The following is a 17,423-nucleotide window of genomic DNA, read 5'->3' on the forward strand; positions in this document are numbered from 1 at the left end:
CTCCTCCTCCTTTGCCCTCCTCCTTCTCCCCTCCTCTTGCCCCTTCCATACTTCCCCCTCCTCCCCTCTCCTTCCCCCTCCCATACTCCCCCTTCTCTTCCTTTGCTCTCCCCTTGTCCCCTTCTCTTCCTCCTGCCCCCTCTATACTACCCCCCCTCCCCTCTCCCTCTGCTTCCCCCTCCCATACTCCCCCCTCCTCCTTCTTTTCCTCCCCTCTTCTTTCTTCTCTCCCTCTTTTCTTCTCTCTTTCTCTCTCTCACAGACACACACACACACACACACACACACACACACACACAGAGGAGCAGTGATATTCCCATTTCTTTCCAGGACTCTCACTCTGGGGACAAGAGGAAAAATAAACACACACCGGTCCCACGGGGGCACCGTTCTCAAATGGCGCTTGAGAGCTCTTTGCGGTTGTTGTTCAGGAAGCTGGAAAGTCATAAAAATCGTAACTGTCCGCATCCACTTGAAGCAGAAGAGATTACACTTGAAAAGCCCTAGCAAGGGAGCTGTTATTTCACAACTGTATTTATAGGAAAGTAATGAAAATATCAATTCTCTTTTAAAAAAAGTTATGCCAACAAGCAGGCTCTATGGCCTCCTTATCAAAGTTAAAAAAATATGCAGGTTCCTCCCCCCCATCCTCCCCCTGGCCAACCTGCACACTGCAGGTGCCCCTCCCCGATGTGGGCCACAGGGGACACAGCTGCCCTCGCTGCTCCTCCGTGGAGCTGCTGACATGGGGGGCACACTACAGTGAGCCTGGGGCGGGGGGGGGGGGCCTTCCCGCCTCTCGCTGTGTAGCCATAGCTAAGTTGCTCCCCGTTCCGGGCCTCAGCCTCCCCGCCCGCGACTGTGGGAGAGTGGGAATGGGGGCTGCTCAAAGGCACAGCCTCCGCAGTCTGACCTTCCAGTGCCGGACCCACACGGCCCAGTGGGCACCCGGGCTCGGCCACCTGCGCCCAAGGCCTTGGCTTGCTCAGCCCTGATTTTCCACGGCGGTGGTCCGCGGCGAATGGTCTTGGGCTCGGTTTCCTGATACCGGGAGAACAGTGTGCTTTTCAAGTGCAAACCAAGACCTCTTCTGAGCAGTGCCATTTTCCTGCCTGTGAATGTTCAGGGAGGCCTGGGTTCTGCCCGGGCCGCTGGAGAGGGGAGGGGCCGCGTGTGCAGGAGCGCTGTGGGGCGGGGCTTGGGGTCGTGATCAGTTGCAATCCTGAAGGCCTGCAGGACCCCTCTTGGTCTCCTACTAGAGGAGAACAGACAAAATCAGTTTGCAAAGAATGGGCACTAGGCGTTTTCCAGAAGGACACTTAGTGTTGATTTAGGAAAAACACGATCCAGTTATAATGCACTTAGGAGCCATCCAGAATTCTCTGGGGAGGAAGGGACGTGTTTCTGGCTTCAGGGCCCACCACAGTGTTCCCTGGCTCCTCCCCAGGGGGTGCAGGGAGATTAACAGCCTAGTCCTGCCCAGAGGGAGCCTCGTTTGGGGTTTGGGGTGGCCTGGACCATGGCCCCTTGTGAGGACAAGTGTGGGACACTCTGGGCCCAGAAGACCCGCCTGTCTCTGAAGTCCCTTGTCGGGGAAGGAAGCAGCAGAGCCCCGCAGACAGACTCAGCTCCAAGGTCCTTCTCTGATCTCTGTCCTGGACCCTCGATCCCTGGTGCCTGGAGTGCTGACGGCTCCCCTTCTGGCCCTTCGGCTCAACTTGTAGATCCGTGAAATAACAGCCAGAGAGCAACAGAAGTGACACATCTTCCCCGGGGGTGCTGCACACAGTGCATTCGTCATTCTGCATGAAGACCCCAGCGACGAAGGTTCTCTCCTTCCCTTCTCCTTGCACAGAACACGTGGAGCCCCAGCTCAGCGTGCTTGCGGATCGGCCTCTTGGCCAGGGACCTCCACCATGGCTCTGTGCTATCTGAGGCTGGGGGGGGGGGGTTGTGCTCCCGCCCCCGCCCACGGAGCCCCCATTGTGTGCTGTTTTACTGCTGGGTCTGCTCATTCGAGCTCTTCTTTTCCTTACTTGATATCACTCCATCACTTGTCACTTGTCACTGCTGTCACCAGGCCCGCCTTCGATAATCATCATCTCTGCTTCCAACCCACGGCATCTAACCGGCTGTCCTTTGTCCTCACTGCGCCTAAAGCTGGAGTACCTGGGCGCCGAGTGAGGGCCTGGGTTGCTCTGCTCAGGGGCCTTCTCACTGATATGTGGGCTTGGGGCTTGGCTCCTGGGCAAGTGGTGGCCATAAGTGACATGTTATTTGCTCCTGCTTTCCAGCGGGGGGTGGACTACAGACCAAGGCAAAAATGCCACCTATTCCCACTGGACACGCAAACTGCTAGGAAGTCCCCCTCCCCCACAAAGAGACGTCACAGATGAAACAGAACAGACGGAGCATCTACATAGGATATAAAAACTCTGTCCATCATTCCCTAGTCACACATAGTTCCCCTCTCGTATAAATAGACTAAGACAACACCGTATAAAAAGTGGGTTTCTTTGGGGACCGTCAGTTAATACGGTATGTATACCGAGGCAGCCCTGCCTCCCTCTGCAGCCTCCGCGGCAGCCCGGGGGCCAGCGGCGGCTCGAGAAGAACGTCACCTGCGTCCCTGGCGGGTTAGGTGGGCGGCGGGCCGCTGTAGCGGAGCATGAGCCTGAAGGAGCGGGCGAAGGTGTTGGCCACGGCGCAGCCGCGGTGCTCCTCCCCGACCGGGAGCAGGAAGAGCAGCAGCAGCAAGAGCAGGAGCAGTAGCTGCAGCGGGAGCGCCACGCGGCACGCCTTCCGGAAGAGGGAGCAGAGTCCTCGCCACGGCCCTGGCCACCGCGCCGTCTGCAGGACAAAGGCAGGTGTGAGTGCGCTCGGGGGCCTGAGCTGGAGGGGAGGGCGAGGGGGATGCCGGACATGCAGTGGCTCTGGGCTGACTCTCTGTTAGGGATCTCAGTGTACCCGACTGTGAAGTGGGGCTAATGGCAATTTTGCCAGAAGCAAAGATCTCTCGTTTTCTCCAACCATTCAAGGTGTGAAAGGTAGAAGAAAATACAAAGCCGCAGCCTTTGCCGGCTATGACGGAAATCGTTGCCTGGTGTCGGAGAGCCCTGGTTGTAAATCGTGAGAGGGTCACTCAACTTGTCTAAGGTTCAAATTTCTCATCTATAAATGGGGGTAAAAATGGTACCTACCTGACCAAGTTGTCGCAAGGATTAATGAGACGGAGCCTGGCTCACAGCAGGCACTCAAAGCTGCTGTCATGATTAGTACGCATCGATAATAGGATCACCACCCCAATCACGGGCATCGCCGCCATGTTCATTATCACGCTCTTCAGCATCACTTTCTCCTCCTCCTCCTCCACCCTCTTCATCACCACCGTCACCACCAACACCACCGATACCACCTGAAGGCCAGGCACCCAGGTCCGGATGCCTAATGAACTTCCTTGCTGCACCATCCATGAAATGGGCCCAAGTCTAGAGGGACTGGTTGGGCTGTGGCCTCATGGGATGTCCTCACTGCCAAAGAGTGCAGGCCCAAGAGCGGGCTACTCAGGGAAGTCGAGGCCCCGTGGCCAAAAGACAGCATGGTGCAGGGCAGAGGCCTATGTCTTAGGAACCCGGCTGACTAGGTTCCAGTGTAGATTGGGTCACACAGTATCTATGTGACCTTGGGAGAGTCAATGACCTCCCTGAGCCGTTTCCTCCTCTGCAAGATGGGGATAAAACACCTACCCCCTTTGCCAGGTTGTGGAGAGGACTCAAAGTATATTTATATACCAATTTAAAAGTAGATAAGGTTTTATTAGTAGGACTATTACTGTAGAATATATCTGTAGGCTCCCTGAAGAACCAAAGGGTCACCCTCCAGGACGCCAAAAGCTACAGTCAAGTGATGGTGATGGTGACGGTAATGATGGTGACGGTAATGATGGTGATGGCATGATGATGATGGTGGTGGTGATGGTGACGGTAATGATGGTGGTGGTAATGATGGTGATGGCATGATGATGATGGTGGTGGTGATGGTGACGGTAATGATGGTGGTGGTAATGATGGTAATGGCATGATGATGATGGTGGTTGGTGATGGTGAGGGTAATGATGGTGATGGCATGATGATGATGGTGGTGGTGATGGTATGGTGATGATGGTGCTGGTAATGATGGTGATGGCATGATGATGGTGGTGGTGATGATGTGATGATGGTGAGGATGATGATGAAGATAATGGTGGTGGTGATGATGGTGGAGATGATAATGGTGGTGATGGTGATAGCGTGGTGATGACGGTGATGATAAGGTGGTGATGGCAGTGATAGTGATGATGGTGATGATAATGTGATGATTATGATGAACTGGGGTTTGGTTGGGTGCAGGGAATACAATGAGGCTAGCTCTGGACATGCTGAGTCCAAGGGTCTGTGGGACTCCCAAGTAGATATCCAGCAGGTGGTTGGGCCTTTGGGACTGAAGCCAGAAGGGAGATCTGGACTGGAGAGATGGACCCGAAAGAGTGGGAGGCCCAGAGTCAGGGAACAAACCCACGGCAGCAGAAGGGTCTGCCTAGAAAACCCCGCAGATACAACCACTGAAGAAAGATGCACTATACTTTCAGTGTCTCTAAGCAGCCCCACGGATGACTTATTAATTACAAAAGAAAGGATATCACCGTACAGGGGAGAAACCTGGCAGGCACCCCCTTAATCACATGGTCAGAGTTAGTATCAGCAATGTTGGGGCCATAGCTCCCAGTAAGATGCACTAAGAACACAGCTTCCCTTCTGCGATGTTACAGCCAGAAATGCACAGTCCGATTGCAATCGCAAGGAAAATACCCGGGAAATGTGCCTGAGGAACATCCTATAAAACCTCTGACCTAGACTCAAGGTCAAGTTCAAGAAAAACGGAAGACTAGCTCAAGCCTAGAGGAAACCAAAGAGGTGTACCAACTGGATGCAGTGAGTGACCCTGGACTGGATCCCGCATGGAGGAAAGAGGTCTACAAAAAAGACCAGAACTGGGTCTTTAATATGAAAGAATTGGACTCTGTGACAAAAAGAAATGAGCTACCAAGCAACCAAAAAACCAGGCGGGAACCTTAAATGTGTATTATCAGGTGAAAGAAACCAATCTGAGAAGGCTCCATACTGTCTGATTCCAACTCTAGGATGTTCTGGAAAAGACAAAACTACGGAGTCAGTAGAACAATCCATGGATGGCAGGGGCTGGGTGGGGGAGGGCTGAGCAGGTGACAGTCGGGGATTTTTAGGGCAGTGGAGCTGCTCCACATGGCACGAGGATGGTGGGTATGTGCTATTACACATTTGTCAAAACCCACAGAATACACATCACAAACAGCGAACCCGGGTGCAGACTACGCACTTCAGTTAATAGCGATGTGTCGATACCGGTTCACCGATTGTAACTGATAGACTGTACCAATGCAAGGTGTTAATAATAAGGGAAAGGTGGGAAAGGGGTGGAGGAGTGAAGCTAGCTGGACCCCTCTGTATGATCTGCTCGGTTTTTCTATAAACCTAAAACTGCTCCCCCAAAAATGTCTCTTAATTTTTTAAAAGGCTACCAAGACAGCTTTAAAACTTTGAATATGGACTCTGCATTAAGTAATGGCATTTCATCCACACCGAGTTTTATCTGCACTGATTGTGTTAACTGGAAAAAATAAAACAAAGGCAGAGGCTCCTATGACTGAGCATGAGAAGAGCCGGCCGAGCGGCTGTGGGTGGGGAGCGTGGTCACCAGCCCAGACTGCCTTGAGGCCAGGTTCGTGAGGCCAGAGACAAGCTCGCTGGGCTTCGTGAAGCAGGAGCTATTGTAACCTCGCTGGGGTGAATTTCCGAGGAGTGGGGGGCAGAAGGCAGGTGGGCTGGGTGACGGGACAGTGAGGAAACAGCACATAGAGATGAACTTGTCTGGATTTCTGAAGTCAAAGACAAGTTCCAAAAACTTGATGTCTGAAGAGTTAGCATAGACTCTTTCCTACATTGGCGGTAGCCAGTCGCTTCTGGGTTCAGTGGACGGACAGACAGACAGGGGCCTGGGATAACACAGCACATGGGTGGAGGCCTGTCCCAGGCTCTCTCCTTTTCAAGGTCAGGGACTGCGGGATCCCAGCCAAGCCCAACCCTTTGACCAAGGAAGAGCCAAATTTAGCCCCCAAAGTTGCACAGTGAATCACAGGGGGACAAAGCCAAGGGACATCTCCTCTGTCCCATCCCAGTGGGGCCCGTTGTCACGTATGGAGAAGGGGCCAAGAGGCCATGCTCCTTCCACTAAAAAGGAGAAGGGGGTTGTGAGCGGCAAAGGGCAGGCACGTGAGTGTCCAGCGTAGTGCCTAGCACACAGTAGAGATTTTTTAAAAATCATAGTTCTCACGAGAGGAAGTTACCATCTCACACGGAGAACTCACGGAGGCTCCCATAGATTTGGTATCTGAGTATTTCATCTGATCTAGGATGCCGACTGTGAGATGGATCATTATTCTACAGACCACTCAGAAAGGACACAACCGAGGGGAAACAAGTAATCCCACCTCCCGGAGAGGGGAAGCCAGGAAATATGAGGTATTATCTTGGCACTGGGTGAAGCGAGAGGAATTCCTCTTCCCTGCGAATGTGAACCATAGGCCGGAGCTCCCGGAGACGGGGTGTGTGAGTTTACACAATCAGTGTGGGCCGGAGGAAAACAGAACAGAACACCACCTGCAAGCAAAGATTTTCCATTTAGAGGAATCTCAGGTGGAGAGCACCCTGGGCGGTGGAGGGAAGCAAGCCCAAATCCTCGCTGAAAGGAGTAGATGGTAGTAAGTCGCCCAAATTCCAGAAATGTGAAAAATCACGAGTGTTAAGACCAATGATATATGATCAAGTCAATAAAATGCAACTGTAGGTCATTCACCACCTGGGGTTCCACCCCCAGAGGCCACGACGTGCCCAGGAGGCGTCTGCTCTCCACTCCCGCAAACCTGGGACGGACCCAGAACTGGGGTTGACCCAGGCAAACCAGACGCCCTTGCAAATCTGTTCGTCAACGAAAAGTCTGTCTCAAGAAGGACTATACACCACTTCCCCGGGCCGGTGCAGAAATTCGGTCGACGCCCGGCCCAGTTGCAATTTAAAAAGCAATTACATTCCATGTGTCTGAATGCCGCAGGCACGCGGATCCGGGGGCACTGAGCCGGCAAGTGTGTAGGCAGCTGCAAACTTAATAAATCTTAATTATTGTGTTTATACAAACAAGCGGCTGAAGCCATTGACGTCGTTGGAGCTTTCGATGACTCGGTGCACGGAGAGAAAAAAAACAAGTGTGGAGAACCAACTGCTCATAAATAATTAGCTTCGGGCAGGTTTTTTTTCTTCCTTTTGGACAAAAAATCACATACGAAATGTTTTTAAGTTGGCAAGATGACAAGGCCCGAAGACAGAGTCTATTTTCTGCCTGTCAGGCCTGTGTGAGTGTGTGTGCGTGCGTGTGTTTGTGCAAAGGTGCACGCATGCGCACACACCGACCGGCAAAAAAAAAACCGATACAAGAACCAAATGAAAGGGAGGAATCCCCCGGCCCCAGGAGTGTCCCGGCTCGCTTTGGTCTCAGAAAACTAAGCAGGGCCAGTGTCCACAGAAGCCTTCAGGGGCCTCATTTACATGGCAATTAAGACCCTTCTGTGTGCGGGCTGTTACAAGAACTCCACCTACCCTTAGCTCAGGGCACCCTCATTCTGTGCCCTGGAAAACTGTGGCTGAGGGACTCGGCAACAGGCACCCATGTGAACGGTGGATCCTAGATCCAGACCCAGGGCACAGCGCGTGGTTCTCAAAGTGCGGTCCCAGACCAGCAGCATCAGCATCACTTGGGAACCCGCTGCAAATGCAGATTCTTGGGCCGTCTCAGCCTCAGTGTATCAAACACACAGGGTGGGATCCAGACATCTGTGCTTACGCGCCCACACAAGTGAGCCCAGGATGGCTTGCGGGCTGCTTACATCTTCGCAGCGGGCTTCACAAAAGCCAGCAGCCAGCACCGAACTCGAATTGTCACACACCCAGTGATTTTACACAGAGCCCGAATAAGCACGTTTTTTAGCCATGGAGAGCCTGCCTGTCCTGCAGACTCTCCAGCACCGTGCCCGACCTCTGCCGGCCACAGATAAGACAACACCTGCGGCTATGAAGACCCCAGTCCGCTGCTGCCCTTTAGAGCCCCCGCCCCAGAGACACGTCACTGCACGGAGCATCACCAGCTAGACGTGGGAGCCCTTCCACCCAGGCACCCTCCACCCAGCCGGGATGCAAAGTCCACCGGGGCGGGTCTCTGCTTCTGCGCTCGACGATGGATCCCAAGTGCCCAAATCAGTGCTTGGCACAAAGTCGGTGCTCAGTAAACCCTTGTGGAATGAATGAATGAATGAATGAATGAATGAATGAATGAATGAATGAATGAATGAGAGACAGCAAATGAACACAGGGCTGTGGATATTCCACATTCAGCCAAACACAGGCTGAACTGAGCCCGCTCGGGAGGCCTGGTGCCCCCAGCCACGTGTCCCCCTCCTCAGAAACATTCAGTGAGCACTTACTGTGTGCAAAGCATCTGGGGACCCAGACATGGCTCCCATGGATTCCACCCGGAGTTCCAGATCAGATGGGGGCTCCCCAGTGAGGGGTCTAAAATGTAGAGCCTACCAGAAGCCACCAGGCTAGACTGTGGGAGCCACCCCATCCTTCCTGATGCTCTCCCCCATTTCTTGAGGAGGTTCCCTGCTATTCTAAATTGGGGGGAAAGCCAGGCCTCTAGTCTCTCTGAACAATTCTATGAACAACCGTTCAGACGATCTTCCACATCTGCTCATGTAGGAAATAAAATCTGCATTGATAAATGCCATTTTACAGATGGGGAAAGTAAGGCTCAACAGGACAAAGCCACTCGCCCAAAGCCACGAAGCCAGTTGACACGGGGCCCAAAGCACAGAAGGGGTCTTGTGACGGCCCCACTGAGTCCAGGGGACACCCACTCCCCTGCAGATGTGAGCTGTGCACCCCAGCTGGAGACCAAGAAAAAAGAAATCCTGGTGTGCAAAGCACCTGGAAACAGATTCCAAGGCATTAGGGATCTTGAGGAACCCAGAGCTCCCTGGAGCAGAGCATGCTGAAGGCTCACTCTGTTATGGGCCATGCTTGGCAGGGAAACAAGTGTGTTCCCTTGGAAAAGGTGACATCAATTTACATTGGGTTTTCCCTGAAGCAGCGATACCCAGCAGAGCCCCGGGATGCCGCCTCCGAGGCACAGTGTGGAAAGTCAAGATGTGGGCTTTGGAGCCAGAGGCCAGAGACCACCTAGAAGCCTGGGCTGAACGAGTCATTCCAATCCCGTCATAGCTCAGTTTCCTTATGCTTAAGCGGAGGGAAAATGCCTCTTGAGTGTTGATGGGGCAGTTAAATGAGATGCCTTGGCCATGATTTAGCACGACTCCTGGCACACAGTGGATGGTCACTACCTAGCATCTAGAGTACTAGTAATTATTACTCATTAGGGTTATTACTGCTGTTGCTGTGACGGCTTTGGCTCTGAGCACTTCTCAGTAGGCCCTAATGGAAACACCTGCTGGTAGAACAGGAAAGGCACAACTCCCCCTTCCTCTTCTGTCCCCCGCTGAGCCCCGGATGCCCATCCACCACTCAGGGGGCCACACGATCCAGTGTGCCTGGAATGGTGCGGGTTTCCTGGCACAGTCCTGGTGTGCACCTGCTGTCCCCACACAACTATCAATAGTGTCCTTGTCCATTCCCCACCATGTCCTGGTTTCGCATGAAAAACTCCAGGGTCCCTCCTCTATCATGGGTATATCACAGCTGAGTACATTCTGCACCTTCCTGGGGCTTCCCGAGAGCGCTGGGGGCCCAGCACAGGGCAGCCCAGAGCTCATTCCCCATAAAATGTGCCTCCGACCTCGAGGAACCTTCCAGAAAACCCAGGAGTCTGGCTTCAGCATCCCAGGCCTACCAGCCTCCAGACGCCCTGCCCTCTAGCGTGTGTAGCAGATGGCAGACACCGTACCTTTTGGAATCCAGTCGGCTCCCCTGCAGAACTCTGTGTCTGTTATTTTCGGGAAGGAGAGGAAAAGGGGAAAAAGACATTAAGTGAGTGAAACTCAAATCCCAACAGAGCCTGTAATGGAATATTCATTCTGTCAGGGGAGTGTTTCTTTAAAACTTCTGGTCATCTGGATAGGCTGAACCAGCAGGTGATTCGATTTAATGAGCTTTTTAACGCACTTCAGGCCCAGGTGGGATTCCGTCTGGGAAGGCCTGGGCCGGTGGCACCTGGCCGGGGCTGCGCTGACACCTAGTGGCCAACATGGCTCCTGCAGGGACCGCAGAGCTGGGGCGCCAAAGCTTGGCATCTGGGGTCTAAGGGCCCAAAGCACCCTTGGAGGCCATCTCAACGCCCCCCCATCTCGGGCTAACACTCATGCCTCAGTTTCCCCATCACTTCTCAGGAAATAACAACATCCTTTATAAGGTTGTTACGAGGACATCGCATTTCATAAAGGCTCTCATGACTACTACTATTGTTTTGTGCAAGGGGACATGGGATGCAAACAGGGAACATGCTTGTCCCACATCCCAAAGCAAATTAGTGGAGGAGGAGGGCCAGATCCCAGGGCCCCGGGCCCCAGGGCCGCACTCCCGTCTAACACGCCTTCCCCAGCGGGGCGTTCTGAATTCTGGCTCTGCTGCTTCCTAGCTCCATGGCCCCGGGAGTTCCAATCCTCAGCGTCTCAGCCCCCGTCTGGAGACTGGAGACAGGACTGAATGGGGTCCAGAAGGTTTCAGCTCAGCAGGCAGCAAAGCGCTCCTCAAATATTAACCGGACGGCTCCTGCCGTCATTCCTGGAGCGCCAGCCACACGGGGTGGCAGGACAGCCACGTGACATCTTGCAAGCCAAGCACTAGGACCCTGTCTCGGAGTGGCCACCTTAGGTTGGAGTGTGGAGGCACCGGGCAGAGTGGGTGTGGCCCCAGCTCCGTCTCCCCACGTAAGCCTGGGCTCAGCCGGAGCCCCATCCCCCAGCGCCTGGGACCCGCGCTTCCTAAGCCCCTACCAGCAGGTAGCCAGAGTCCTTGAGCTTGGACTTGTACAGCATCCACTGGTAACGCACGTCCTCCAGCTCACTGGACGTCCCCCTTGCCGGCCCGAGATGGAGGAGGTTCTCGAAGAGATGCTGACCTTCTGGCACCCGAGCCTCCAGCTCCTGTGGGGGAAAGGCAGTGAGAATCCCATGGTGCAAATTCAAGCCAAGGTTGGGCAGTCGCTTCTGGAACAATACAGAACAACCTCCACAGTCACCTCCATCTCTGACGTTCTAGAACTGAGTCCTCTGGAGGGCATGACATAAGAGTTGCCAGCATCATAAAAAGCTACCACTGTTGAACATGCTTTTCTGTTGGCATGGTTAAGCCTGGACATGTGCTATTGGGATTGGGCAGATTTTTCTATCAAAACACAGTACCGTGTCAGCCCAGGATGGCACCTTTCATCCTCAGGACTCCTGAGCCGTAGTGATGTGGGGGGTAGGAATGGGGCTCTAAATTGGAGCACATGGGTTTAAATTCTGGCTTTGTAGCCTTGCTTTCACCCCAACCTACTCGTAGTGTGATACAGGCAATTTTCTTAGCTTCTCAGAACCCACTAGAATGTGAGCTGTACAAGAGTAAGGAGGCTTAACCTGGGGCGACTGCAAGTCGTCTCTGATACGGCTGGAGCTGGACCGTGGTGGCAAGAAGAGTCGTGGCCGAATGTGAGGTAGGTCTGCGGGAAGGACTTCCTGCTCATAGTCCCCTAAGTGATTGGACCAAACCTCTCGCCAAGCACAAAGCATGAAAAACACTTAAAAAGTATCAACGAGTTAACAAGAGAGTGAGACACATCAGGCTAAAACCTGGGAAATGATGAAGCCCAGAGAAGTAAGCCCAGTGTTCGGGCCTGCTTTTGCCTGCAGGACACTTGCCAAATCTGGAAGAGACAGTTGTGAAACAGATCATGCTTCTGGCAGCATCACGGGGCTATGGAGACGAAAGTCAAGGTCTGGGCTCTGTAGGGTGGAGACTCTCAGAACCCGCTCCCCCTGTGGCTGAGACGCCTAACGGTGAATCAGAAGTAAATTCACACCCTGTGTGGACTGACGTCCACTCCAAGTCACCAGGGGCTCAGGGAGCCTCCAACGTTGAACCTGGAGTCACTGGTTGCAGAACAATAAAGCCCTCCTTGCCTGGAAGCCACAAACAAAATCCTCTGGAGGAGAGACGATCCTCAATCTCAAATGACCCCTATACCTCTTCCGTCCAGTGCAATGGCCAGCACATAAGCAAAGGAGCCCCATACATGCAAGACACCGACAAGAAGAACAGGCAGAAACAACACGCAGAAAACACTCCTAAAATGACTTAAGGTATTAGAATTACTAGACACACTCGGTAAAATAGGTCTCTTTACTGTGCTCGAAGAATTAAAAACCAGGCTTAAAAAGTTCAGCAGGGATCTGGAGACTACGAAAACTGACAGAGTGGTATTTCAAGAGAACCCAGTAGAAATTCTAGAACTGGGGAATACAGTATCAAAAGTTAAAGGCGTAACAAACATGTGTATTAGTGAATGAGGCGCAGCTAAAGAGAGAATTAGTAAACTGGAGGTAGGGTAGAAAAACTCTCCAGAATGCAACAGGAAGAGACCGGAGGATGAACAAGTCACAAGAGAAGGTAGGAGACATAGAGTCCGCAGTGAGGAGGAATACCATGTTTCAGCAGCATCACAGAAGCAGAGGGAAAGGGGAACGAGGCAGAGGCAGTATGTTAAGAGATAGTATCAGAGAATTTTCCAGAAAGACTCTAGACCACAGATTCCAGAATCCAGATGAATCCCAAGCAAGAAAAATGAAAAGAAATCCAAACCCTAACATATCATAGTAAAACTGCAGAGAAATAAGGAAAAAGAGAGGTAGGCTGGGGCCTGGCTGAGAATGACCTTGTGTGATATGCTAGGGTGGGGGCAGGGTTGGACTCTATACTGAAAGGTTCTCGTCAAGGGAAGAACAAAGTCAGATTTATGATGCTAAAGGTCACTCTGGCTGCAGAACTGAGCTGTGACCTGGATGGGGGCCCAACAGGAAGGAAGGCGGCCAATTGGGAGCCATAATCAAGGTCAGAAATGGGAAGTACCTAGGTTAACATTGTGGTACCAAGAGGGCACAGAGCAAAAACACCCAGGAGGTAGAATCCAGGAGGGCTGGGGGACGATCTAGATGTGGGAGTGGAGGATAAAGAAGATTGGTGGTAGAAGGATTGCAAAAATGACCATGATGCCCCCATCCTGCCCCCTCCCCACCATATCCATGCCCTTTGCAATACGACCTTGAGTCCTTCCTATCGAGAGGTGGAGTTTGCTCTCCCTCCCCATGAATCTGGCTTGGCCTTGTGACTTTCTTTGTCCAGCAGAATACAGGGGAAGTAATTTGCTAGTTCCTACTCTAGGCCTTAGAAGTCTTGGGTGCTCCTGCTTGTCGTTAGAGAATGCCTCTGCTACTAGAAGCCTGGGCTGCCCCCCACGAGGAGGAGAGATGTGCGGTCCCTCTCATGCTCATCTCCAGCAGCCTGACAACCCCCAGAAGTAGAACCACCCAGCCGACCTATAACCGACAGCAAATCAGGGAGCCCCACCGAGGCCAGAAGCGTTGCCCAGATGGGCTTAGCCTGGATTGCCAACCTTCCAAATCACGAGTTAAATAAACATGTGCTGCTAAAGCCACAGACTTGGGATGGTTTGTTACACAGCCAGAGCTGACTGATACCAAGTCCTGATCAGTAGTGATATTTCCAAGTTGGGGCACACAGACGTAGGCTGGATGAATGAATGGTTCTTCTAAAATATGTGAACCAGAGAAGTTTAAGAACTGTTATTTATACACAAGTAAAAATGGCTCACAAACCATGCCTGTTCTTGCTTGCTTGCTTTCTTTCTCTCTTTCTCTTTCTTTCTTTCATTTTTTTAAAGGACTCCCTGGTGGCAGACATGTCTACAGGGCAAATCCTGTGCAAGGAGGGCCTTTCCATGGGAACAAACCTGCAGCTTCGTTTCCCTGGTCTTCAGATCCTTGGCGGTGGCTGTTCTCATCACGATGATTCTAACCAGCTTGGCATTTTCCACCTCCAACCACTGCTCGAAGTCCCTCAGGAGCTGGGAGAAGCCTTCATGGCTGCCTTCTTCCTGGAGCCGATGTGCCTGTGGGAACGCACAGCACGACCAATGCATCATCAGAGGGGACACAGCTTACGGGCCCCGCATCCTGGGGCTTCCTCTGAGGCAGAGGGTGAGGATGGGGATGCCCAAAGGTGAGGAGAGAGGCCTGGGCGGGTGGGGGCATGTCTCTCCACTCAGTGTGGCCACGTTAGGAGTTTAATTGTGATTCAGGTCCGGGTCCTGCGGGGTTGGGGTGGCCCAGGGAGTCTGCCTCGGCTGGTGCTCAGGGTGCCCTGGGCCCCCGGGGCTGTGCCGCAGGACCTTGTGGGCGGGTGCCAACAGAGCGCACAGGGTCACTGCACTTTCAGCCCCAAGCAGCTGGAGCTGTGACAATGGGTCATCGTGGTCACCTGCTGGTCTCCTAGCGGCAGCCACCACCATTCCTTACCAGGATGGCTATCACAGTGGTCACCCTTGCACCACACCTGTCCCTCTCTGAACTCTGTGGCCAGAGGGAGCTCTCAAAAATCCAAGTCCATTCAGCGAGGCCCTCAGTGTGGCCCTCTGATTCCGGCTTTGCTGACCCCACAGCGTGAACACCTTCCCCGCCCCTCACCCCAGCCCGAACCACAGACACGTCTTGGCCCAGGCACTCGTGCTGTCTCCCTCTGCGTCTCTGCACACTGTCTCCTCTGCATGGAACACACCCCTCCTCTCCTCTCCTTGACTCCCCCTCGGCCGCGAGGATTCCCCTGACACTTCATTTTTCCCAGGAGGCCTTTGCTGCCCCAGAACTGGGTCCTGGCCCCTCTGCCCCTCTGCCCCAGGCCACCGCGCTTTCTGGAAGCTCTTCCTTCACTGCGTGTGGTTCCCACTTCCTTGCTCCTCAAAATGTGCTCCGAGGCCCAGCGGCGGGGGTGTCACGCGTGAGCTTCAAGAAATGCAGAGTCCTGGGCCCCGCCGAAGCGGGATCTGCATTTTCCTACCCGCAGAGAGCACGCTGCGGTGTGAAAGGCTCTGCACTGGGTCTGGGTTCCTGCGGGTTAGAAGTGCTTCTGCTTCACCCATAGCCGTATCCCGGCCCCGAGCGCAGGCCTCGGGCACAGCCACACTCGGCAGGTGATTTGGGAAGGGGCAATACAAGAATACAGGGGTGAATGAGAGCTGGTGTGTGGTTTCTGAAGGAGGAAGGAACGTCTTTTCAATGCGGTTCCTTGTTCTCAAAGCCCTCAGGAGAAGGCATGGATGATGGAAGGTCGTTAGGTTAGTTCTCTTGAACAAAATACAGCTTATGGCACAAAAAAGGGACCCTCCCTGCATGACAGCAGTTTGCAATCCGGGGCCAGCAGGGAGCTCTCAGCCCTGTAGGTCCGTTTGGTTACCTGGTTTCTGAGGGGTGAGGACCTGTCTGCCCCAGGGACGCCTCTGACCTTGCCGGGGCCCGGGCCCGGGGTCTCCGGGTCCCTCTGTGCCATGGCACAAGGAGCAGGGACAGGTTCACCCAGGATGGGACACGGCTGAGTCCTGAGCTGAGCACGTGGCCCCAGGCAGGGAGGGGGCTTTGTTGAAGAGCACCCCATCCCTGACTCCAGCCCCGGCCTCCCCCGGGAGCCCCACTAAGCCGCCACACCTGACGGGGACGCCTGGAAACCGGATCCGTGGGATCGATGAGAAACCCGGCCTTTGGGATGTTGTTGGTGAAAATCATTTTCTTCCCTGAATCCACTTCCGCCCTCTGCAGCTGCTGGTTTCTGATGAGGCTGAGGAGACAAACGGCGCAGTCACCCGGTGATGCGATGGGAAGTAATCGAACCGGGGCATCACACGGTAGGAGCCAATCCTTCAGGTTTGTCAGAACATTCCCCAGGCACATGCATTGCCAGTTTCCTACTTGAGACCCACCTTACCCTGTCGTTAAAGTGCATGTACCCATCGATGCAGGGGAGGCCCAAGCCAGCAGGGGCTGGAGGCGAACCCCCAAGCTGGGACGCTTCCCGGCTCCTACTGCTCCCGCTAGAACTGCCCTTGGGCTGGACCGCAGAGACACGGAGGCACCCAGCGGAACCCCAGCCTCCTGCTCTGAGGACACCACTGAGCTCTCCCCTGCATGGAAAGGGGACCCCCTCACCTCAACAGGCTTTCCTCCAGCCGCCTCAGGGCCTGCCACGACGCCACCAGCTCGTCCAGCTCCTCCTGGACCACGGCAGCCCCCTCCGGAGAAGACTTCTGCATCACCAGCCGGCCGTGCGCTTCGACCAGGGGCAGCTGGGCCTCCTTCTCCGGGAATTCAGCCAGCAGCTTCTAAAGGACACACACGCGCACACACACACCCCCCACGGTGAGCTCTCAGGGCAGGGGTCTCTGTTCCCCCATGTGGGATCTCCGGCCTCCCAAGCCTGCATTGTGGGAGGCAAGTGAGGAAACTGGGAAAGCCGTCTTACCTCGACTTCGACCTCTCGGGACCGGGCGTCCCATGGGCCTGCATCCTCCTGGAGTGACTCCAGCTTCTGAGTGACCGTGGTGACCCACTGCCTCAGCTCCAGCAGCCCGTGGCGGAAGGTACAATGTTCCCGCACGCTCTGCTGACACCTGTCCGTGAGGTCCTGTGGCACAGCCCCAGGGAGGGGGGGCCCAGGGCGCTCTGAGCGCTGGCGGCAGCTGGGACCCTGGGCCACCCCATCCTGCAGGACCCCCGGACCTGCCCCGGGGCAAGATGCCCCCTCCCAGGGCTCCCCACTCAGCAGGAACACAAGAGGCGAGTCCTCCCTTCTGCCCAGGACAAGGAATTTATTCTGGAAAGACCAACTCTGGTTTCAAGTATCTCCAAGCCTGTCTTAACTTTTATGGATGGTACCATGTCTGGATGAGCGTGTGGACAATCGGACGCCTGTCCCCCACCAGTGTGGGTATCAATCATCCTCCACTTGGGAAAACTATAGGTCAGTATCCACTAAAACTGAACACAGACCTCCCTACAATCCAACCGTTTCACCCCGGGGTGGATACGTGACATGCAAACATATCTTCAGCAAAAGGCCTGCATGGGGTGCTTGTAATAGCCCCAAACCAGAAACCACCCAAGTGCCCGTCAACAGAAGTACGGATACGTAGGTTGAGGTAGTTTTAGACGGTGGAGCATTTTATAGCCGCGAGAACGA

At 54.1% G+C, this 17,423-nt stretch overlaps 1 protein-coding gene across 4 annotated transcripts in view; it reads right to left on the bottom strand.

Annotated features, from left to right (window-relative positions):
• Window positions 1-487: 487 nt before the first annotated feature.
• SYNE3 (spectrin repeat containing nuclear envelope family member 3) overlaps window positions 488-17,423 on the bottom strand; it is an 88,052-nt gene continuing 71,116 nt past the window's right edge. For 3 of the 4 annotated variants that reach the window (XM_045815765.2, XM_087856210.1, XM_045815764.2), the window contains 7 exons: window positions 16,707-16,868; window positions 16,394-16,566; window positions 15,896-16,025; window positions 14,149-14,307; window positions 11,135-11,284; window positions 10,087-10,125; window positions 488-2,850 (listed from right to left, as the gene is read on the bottom strand). In XM_045815765.2, the coding sequence (XP_045671721.2) occupies window positions 2,638-2,850; window positions 10,087-10,125; window positions 11,135-11,284; window positions 14,149-14,307; window positions 15,896-16,025; window positions 16,394-16,566; window positions 16,707-16,868 (1,026 nt within the window). In that variant the 3' untranslated portion in view covers window positions 488-2,637. The remainder of the gene's footprint in view (window positions 2,851-10,086; window positions 10,126-11,134; window positions 11,285-14,148; window positions 14,308-15,895; window positions 16,026-16,393; window positions 16,567-16,706; window positions 16,869-17,423) is intronic. The other variant, XM_087856209.1, reaches the window with a different exon arrangement.

This window comes from Ursus americanus, chromosome 26 (assembly GCF_024610735.1).
Source record: "Ursus americanus isolate L20-20 chromosome 26, mUrsAme1.1.p, whole genome shotgun sequence".
NCBI classification, from domain to species: Eukaryota; Metazoa; Chordata; class Mammalia; order Carnivora; family Ursidae; genus Ursus; species Ursus americanus.